The sequence below is a fragment of the Echinops telfairi genome, unplaced genomic scaffold (genome assembly GCF_000313985.2).
Source record: "Echinops telfairi isolate 266 unplaced genomic scaffold, ASM31398v2 ScPeMD7_1;HRSCAF=3_0, whole genome shotgun sequence".
Classification (NCBI taxonomy): Eukaryota; Metazoa; Chordata; class Mammalia; order Afrosoricida; family Tenrecidae; genus Echinops; species Echinops telfairi.
The window spans coordinates 937,391-945,593 of record NW_022103896.1 but is presented as its reverse complement, the minus strand read 5'-3'; the positions used below and the strand labels follow the sequence as shown (position 1 = coordinate 945,593).

Here is an 8,203-nt window from a genome sequence, read left to right as displayed (position 1 = left end):
TCAGTTGTTGAGGGACTAGAGTTGTGAATAGGTATTACCTGGTACCCATCCAAGATTGAGGGTCAGAGGAGTTTAATACCCCAAAAGGCCTGTCTACCCACAGGAACTTAATATGTTAGAGGTAGAAGCACAGAGAAGCTTTTCTGAGTGGTAACAGTTGATGTGGGGTGAGCATGAGGGTCGCGATGGACAGTATGCTGGGCAGAGCACTCAGTGTCCTCTCCCGCTTCTCGGATGAGTCTTCTTGGAGATCTGCTTTGGTCGACTCTTTTGTGATACAAAAAGGAAAGATGATCTCTTTATTCTTTTGTTTCAGATCCTAAAGTAGCAACTGATTGTGCTACTTGAAATACTTCAAATTCTTGAATTCACAAGGATGAAAAGTCACATCATATGATGTCAGAAAAACTTGCTGCGATGGAGCCCTCTGCCCTTGAGTCTGGGGAAGTCCCTGGACCTAGATTAGAGGGGCTGTCAGGAAACCCTGAAGAGCAGAGCCTGAGCCACTCTCCCACTGAAGCAGGTTTCAGGCAAGTGACAGTTACTCACTGGAAAATCCAAACAGGAGCGACAGATCAGATGTTTAATAAATCAGAAATTAGTCCAACTCTGAACTCTAACTTTCTCATACTTCAGAGAGAACTTACAGAAGGGGAAGCCAGTCAATGTGATACGTGTGGCAAAAGCTTCACGTGTCACTCAGACCTAATTAGGCATCAACTTTCTCATACTGGGGAGAAACTTTATGAATGTGATCACTGTGGGAAAAGCTTCCGTCAGAGCTCATGCCTCACTGAGCATCAAAGAATTCACACTGGAGAAAGACTTTACGTATGCGAGGTGTGTGGGAAAAACTTCCTTCACTGTTCAAATCTTATTGAGCACCAGCGGATACACACAGGGGGGAAGCCATTTAAATGTACACAGTGTGGGAAAGCCTTCTGTCACAGCTCAGACCTTCTTCGACACCAGCGCGTGCATACCCGTGAGAGGCCATACGAGTGCAGAGAATGTGGAAAGGGCTTCAGTCAGAGTTCACTACTTATTCGGCACCAGAGGACCCACACAGGAGAAAGGCCCTATGAATGCAGTGAATGTGGAAAGGCCTTCATTCGGAGCTCAAGCCTTGTCCGCCATTACCAGATCCATACGGAGGTGAAACAGTATGAATGTAAAGAGTGTGGAAAGGCCTTCCGACACCGATCGGACCTCATTGAACACCAGAGAATCCACACTGGGGAGAGACCTTTTGAGTGCAATGAATGTGGGAAAGCCTTCATCCGGAGTTCAAAGCTCATCCAGCATCAGAGAATTCATACTGGAGAGAGACCGTATGTTTGTAATGAATGTGGAAAACGCTTCAGCCAGACGTCCAATTTCACTCAGCATCAGAGAATTCACACTGGAGAGAAACTCTATGAATGCAATGAATGTGGGAAAGCGTTTTTTCTGAGTTCATACCTTATTAGACACCAGAAAATTCACACCGGGGAAAGAGTATATGAATGTAAAGAATGTGGGAAAGCCTTTCTCCAGAAAGCCCACCTTTCTGAACATCAGAAAATCCACACTGGGGAGAGACCTTTTGAATGTAAAGACTGTGGGAAAGCTTTCATTCAAAGCTCAAAGCTACTTCTACATCAGATTATTCACACTGGTGAGAAACCCTATGTGTGTAGTCATTGTGGGAAAGGCTTTATTCAGAGATCAAACTTCATTCAACACCAGAAAATTCATTCTGAAGAGAAACTCTATGAGTATAGTCAGCATGAAAAAGATTTTAATCCCACTTCAGATTAAAAATGTGTTTACCAAGAGGGGCTTGACTTGAGGGAGGTAGCTATACATTTCAGTGAGAACTCTTTATGTCAAGGGGAGCATACAGATGACTTAAAATTATTCTCCAGCTCAATGAATGATACTTAGAAATGAGTGTTTTGAATCATGATTCACACCGATTTTAGGATCTGGCTGTATCAGAATTTTCCAAAGTCACAGGTGATACTGTTTTTGCAGTGGGCTCCACCTGTACCACTTTGCAGGGCATTGGACTTCAAAATTCCTTCAGCCATGCATGCTTGTCCTTAAGAGAACCATTTGATTTTACAGCTGACTTTCAGATGGAGCTATGGGAACAGGTCTAGAGAAAGTCTCTATTTTGTAATTATTGACATCCTTAAATCAATTTTAGGGTGGAATTATGTAGCTAATCTTATCATACTTAAAGTGGCTTAGCAAATTTTACTTTATCAGATAGGCAGGTTGGTGAATACTTTTTTTTTTAATTGTTTTTTTTTTTTGGGTGAATACGTTCTTATTTAAAAGTCACTGGTTCCTTCCCTACTGTCCTTAGGATGGAGTCCAAGGTCCCATGCATGCACCCTAAGGCCTTCTGCTTCCGTGGCCTCATCTCCCACGTTTAGCTATCTGCCAGAGTAATAGTCCGACACACCCACCAACTTCTTTCCTTCCTCCTACCCTTTGTCCACGTTGAAGGGCCTCCCCTTCCCTCTTCCTCATGTCCAGGGACCTTTTCCCTCAGGCTTAGCTAGGTTTCCTTCTTCTCTGCCTTCATGTTCAGTGTCCACCTTTGTTACTGGGCTTACTGTGGTTTGTCAGCCACATGCTTTTGTACCAGTCTCATGCTGTGTGTTCTTCGAGGACAGTGATCAAGCCTGGCTCATGCATGTGCCCCAGTGCCCAGCACAAGGCAATTGAAAGAACAATGTAGCCGCCACCATAAAATCTGTAGTTAAATCCTGTTTGTCATTTCTATCCTGCTAGTTTTAAATTTTCTAAGCGTATCTCGTTTCTTCTAATGTGAGTCTGATCTGTTCTGTTACAATATCCTTTATTCTTAGCCCTGTGGTAGTGTTTGTTTCTCTTTTTTTAATCGTTTTGTTACGGGCTCATACAACTCTTATCACAGTCCATACACACATCAATTGTGTAAAGCGCATTTGTACATTCATTGCCCTCATCGTCCTCCAAACATTTCCTCTCCACTTAAGCCCCCGGCATTAGGTCCTCATTTTCCCCCTCCCTCCCCGCTCCCCCCTCCCTCATGAGCCCTTGATAATTTGTAAATTATTATTTTGTCATATCTTGCCCTGTCCGACGTCTCCCTTCACCCACTTTTCGGTTGTCTGTCCCCCAGGGAGGAGGTGACCTTGTAATCGGTTCCCTCTTTCCTACCCACTCTCCCTCTACCCTCCCAGTATTGCCACTCAGTATTTGTTTCTATATAGCTCAGACACTACAGGCAGTAACCAGCATCCGATTAGGGTTCCTCATACTTATTGCCTTTAGACCACACCCAGAATGTCACTTGTTTTTGAGCACATTGTTTTTACTTTGTTGGTAAATCTCCAGTGTACTCACGGTGTAAGGAAGACATCACAGAAAAGGTGCATTTGAAGTGATCTACACAAGACAAGGGAGCTAAAGGGAAAAGCCTTGAGGGAGGATTCCTGAGAGCAGAGACGGGGAGCATGACAGACGTCTTAATTTTTAGCAACCTTAGAACCTTTGAGTGGGCCGTTGTTTTGAAAAAGTTCATGCACTACTTCATCTACTGGAAAAATAGTTACCAGAGATTTTTGAGTGGTATAGAAGGAGAGGTTACCAGGCCATCTTTATACAGTGAAACACCTATTTTAAATGTCATTTTTTTGGTCAGTGCATACACCCAAGTAATTGTCACTACACTCAAGATAGATAATACCATGATCACCCCAAAAAGTGTTTTCTGCTGTTTCCCTGACAATCCCACCGCAGCCCCAGGTAACCACTAGTCTGATGCCACTGTAGAGTCTCCTTATTCTAGAAGTCTGTGTAGATCAGCTCATTTGTACGCTTGTGTCAGAGTTAATCCCTCAGCATGTTTGCGATTCAGCCAAGCTCTTGAGTGTTTCAGTCGTTCTTTGCTGAGTAGTATTGCTAGGGTATGAATAAACACACCATTTGTTTATTCATTTGCCTCCGAGTGTACATTTGGGCTTCTTTTTTCTTGGTTAAGACTATTATGAATAAAACGGATATGAGCATTGGTGTAAAAGTATGTAAATACATGTTCTTTCTCTTGGACAGATCTAAATAGATGGAAAGGTAAACCGTGCTCCAGAATTGGCAGGCTTAAACTTGTTTTTATGTTCATCATCTCAGAACTTTTAAGGAAATGCAAAAGAACTGGGATAGCTAAAACATTATGCTGCGGAAGCAGTCCTGTTACCTGGCTGAACACTTAAACTATAAGACAGTTTATTTTAAAATATATAACTAATACTGGGGTGAAGAGAGACATAGAGTGAGAGGGATACTCCGTGCATGTACAGTTACATTTTATGAAGGTGTGGCGGTTTATCCAATGGAGGAAAGGAGGGTCTTAAAAATGGCCCTGAAAACCAGGTACTCATCCATTGACCCTACTACACACTACGCAGAAAGCCCAAGGGGGGCCATTGACCTGGCTGACGCCGTAAAGCTGGGAGCCCTACTGTTAACAGTGGGTGATGCTTTGGACTGCTGTCTGCAAGATTGGCAGTTCAAACTCATCGCAGCTCCGTATGAGAGATGAGACTGGCTTCTCGTCTAAGGGTCACAAGTCTGAGACCCTAGGAGGCTGTCCTCTGCCCGACAGGATCACTCAGAGCTGAAACCAACCTGTTGGACACTGGATAGAAACAGACATTCATGCCCTTCGTGGTTATATATGTGTGTGTATCAACGTCAAAAACGGGAAATTTTCATGATCTTTGTCCCGTCACACATATATTGCCTTGCGCTGTTATAGAAATAACCACAAGTTGAATGCCTTTAACAATAAAATATTTTCTAAAAATTTAGGATCCTGAATAAACCTGAATCTTAAGTTCCATTTCAGGGCACCAGCTCTTGGGGAAAAAACTTCCTCTGTGGGCTCCTGAGGAAGGGCCTTCCCTTTGTGATCTCCATGTGACTTGACATGCGGCCACCACTTAGAGGAAAAGCAACAAACCAGACATGGCCCTCGGGTCTGCACTGATGCATAATGGCCCTACAGGACAGGGTAGAACGGCCCGAGACTTTCTGAGAAGGCAACTACAGGAGTAAAAGGCCCATCGTTCTTCCTTGGAGCAGCTGGTGGTTTACACCTCGGACCTTACAGTTCCCAGCCCAATATGTGACCAAGATGAGACCAGGACTCCTAGCCTATTTATATAACTGCTAGACCCATAGCCTCCCCCAGTGGTTTCCCAGACTGACTTTTGGGAGTGGAAAGCTCAGTTGAGAGGGCCCTTGGGTAGTGGGTGGCCGCAATGGCAATAAGTGGCTTGGAGGAGGACATGGCCAAGTCCCATGGCTGGTCTATGCCAGGAGGCAGGTGGTGTTCCATGTTCAGTGTTTCCTTCATTAGTCTGACACCAACCATTCTTCTCACTGCACTCAGCATCTATGCTGGGCTTGGGGTTGAGACTACTCACAATTAAGGGGTTGTATGTTTTTCTATTTTTCAAGGGGGTTCATTAAGGAAGCCAATAGGTTCCCACAAGTAAGGATCAGCAGACAATAAGAATACAGTCATTTGTCTCCCCAACCACTACCAGTCTCTCTAAGGTACTCAGCCTCTCAGTCACATGGTCCCTTGGCCTTTAGCTCCGTGGGACAGGAGGACAGTCCTGTTTCTGTTCCACAGTCTCCAGCCGGATGAGGCCAAGGTACCCCACAGTCTCTGATGCACTTGGTCTCAGCACACACACACACACTGCAGGCAGAGGCCTTGAGTGTGCTCTCCGGAGGTCTTCCAGGGTCTCTGCTCCAGAAATGGCTCATCCTTTAAGCCTGGGGGCAGGGTGGGGAGGGGGTGATAATGAAAACGGACTAGTCCTCTCTATTGGTGCTCCTCACCCTATTTGCACAATACTACTCAATCAGTTGGTGGGCATTACAGAGATTTGGGTAGAAGAGCTATAAGAAATTTAGAGGGGGAAAAAAAGCTCATTCCACCACAGTGATTATATGCAGAACTCTAGTGCTACAGGCCACTGCGGTGACCTCCTTGCTATCAAATAATTCAATACTAGTATGTTCCTGAAAGTTTGTTTTACTCAATTATATCCAAACACATAAATTTCTCTGTAAAGTAAGAGACAAAGCTACCATCAGAGTGAGAAGAAATGTATTGGTTTGGAGTTGAGTGTTTCAAACAAAAACCCAACCGCCGCTGGTCAATTCCAGTTTCTGAGATTCAGTATTCTTCAGTGAGCGTGGTGGGTGGTAAGACTGAGCTGCCTGCCTCGCAGTTTGTAGCCCTGCTTAACCCAGCGCACACCAGGGTGTTTAAGGAGTGTTAACAAGGCTGCTAGATCAGAATGCGCACTGGTGAGGGGAACTCGGTGAGCTTACGGCAGCACCAGGGACCCAGGTACGGGAGTCATTTCCTCTGCCAGCTGCTAGTTTAGCCTCCCTTGCCTGCTCTGTGAAGATGCAGCAGGGCCCTTACCATCTCCTGTGAAGTCCTGCTTGGCCAGCAGGGGCCTCTGAAGGAGCAGTGCAGGAGGAAGCACCTTCTCACACGGTTCTGCTTTGTTTTCTGCCCTCTATTTAAAAAAAATTTTTTTACAGTACAAAATAGATACCATTGCAAATACAATTTAAAGAGACCATTTATTAAGTCTTCAAAGAGACAACACAAAGACTATGGTGTCCAAGGGTTCACAGTGAAGGAGCAAGATCACTGGAGGGAGGCAGGACAAAAGAACTTGTCACAAAAGCACGATAGGTGGTAGATCAACATATCACAATTACAGGTGGGACTACAGATGCGGGAATGGGACCAAGATTGGGACCAAGATTGGGATACGTACACATGGGTAGCTAGAAGGGCTTACAAGATCAGTCAGGGCAAGACTGCTAGGGCATGACTCCTAACTGTGCCACCCTTGTACAATCCCTGGTATGGTGACCTCCATCAAGGACACCTAGGCCAGCCCCTAAGGGAGAGACACTGCCCCTCCTCGGGCTGGTCCAAGGGGACTGGAGGTAATCCACTCTCCAAGGCATCCTGCCTGAGGGCAAAGTTATCTACATTCTTGGTTAATGCTCAGAAGTTCAGTGGGGACTCTGCTAATGGATTTGGGGCTGCCACTGCCACCCAAAGCCCTCTGCAAACCAGCTGTTCAGAATTTAGCTCTCAGACATGTCAGTGAGGCAGGATTAGTTGGGGTTGGGGGTCTGTGCCCCCTTACATCCATCTTTTTTTTTGAGATATAAAAGGTTAAGCAAGAAATCTAGAGAAGCAGAGATGGGAGAAGATGGATACCAAGCTACCAGGGGATCTTCAAGGAACCCAGAAACAACCAGAGAGCCAAGACCTTAGAATGAGGAAGTCCAACCGGAAATAAAGGAGCTGAACTCTGGAGCTGGGATTCCTAACCCCAAGCAGGGTGCTTTCGGCGACATCACTCTCCCAGTTCTTAAGCTCAGGTGTGCTTTAGGCTGCAAAAGAGACCCTGTCTCAAACATAGAACAGTTATTAGCACTTCATCCACATGTCATACAATCCAGTAATGCAATCATATCAAGAATAGTTGTACAATTATCACCACAATCAATTCTAGAACACTTTCTTCCTTGTACTCATTCATGTGATGTTTTTTCTAATTGTGGCAAAAATATACACAAGGAAACAATTCTCCAGTTCATATGATTCAGTGCCATTAATTATACTTTTCATATTGTACAACCATTATTGATCTCCCTCTTCAAATTATTCCACCACCATTAGTGTAAACTCAGTACCCCCTAAACGACAACACATTTTCCTGCAACCATGGTAAACATTGGTCAAGTTTGGTTTTTTCCTTTTTAAGTAGTTTTCACATATAATTCCATGATTAAATAGCTTAAAATTTTTTAACAAGCCATTTTATTGGGAGCTTGTGTTAGTTTGGGTAAACTAGGAAATCAAATCCACAGAAGTGAGCCTTGCCAGCTAAAGCAGGGAATTGACTAAGGCAGCTGCACCCTGGTTCAACCATCAGAGAGCAAGAGACCCTAGAACCAGAAAGTCGAGGCTCACCGAGCCATTTATCTCTCCACCCTTCAATTAATCCCACATGTGTTTATAGGCCAGGTTGGCACAATAAACTTTATCTCAATCCACACCCTTGTCAACTTGGCACCTGTACATGATTCTTTAGCTAACAATTGCAGTTAAGTAGCA

General features: G+C 44.6%; 2 protein-coding genes across 2 annotated transcripts in view; both read left to right on the top strand.

The window, feature by feature from the left end:
* Nucleotides 1–328: 328 nt before the first annotated feature.
* Nucleotides 329–2,948, top strand: ZNF623 (zinc finger protein 623). The gene has a single exon (XM_004718063.4). The coding sequence runs from the start codon at nt 394–396 to the stop codon at nt 1,798–1,800; it is 1,407 nt and encodes a 468-aa protein (XP_004718120.2). The 5' UTR covers nt 329–393; the 3' UTR covers nt 1,801–2,948.
* Nucleotides 2,949–5,297: 2,349 nt separating this feature from the next.
* ZNF707 (zinc finger protein 707) overlaps nt 5,298–8,203 on the top strand; it is a 7,798-nt gene continuing 4,892 nt past the window's right edge. The window contains exons 1-2 of the mRNA XM_045286818.1: nt 5,298–5,340; nt 5,635–5,696. Coding sequence (XP_045142753.1) covers nt 5,298–5,340; nt 5,635–5,696 — 105 coding nt within the window. The remainder of the gene's footprint in view (nt 5,341–5,634; nt 5,697–8,203) is intronic.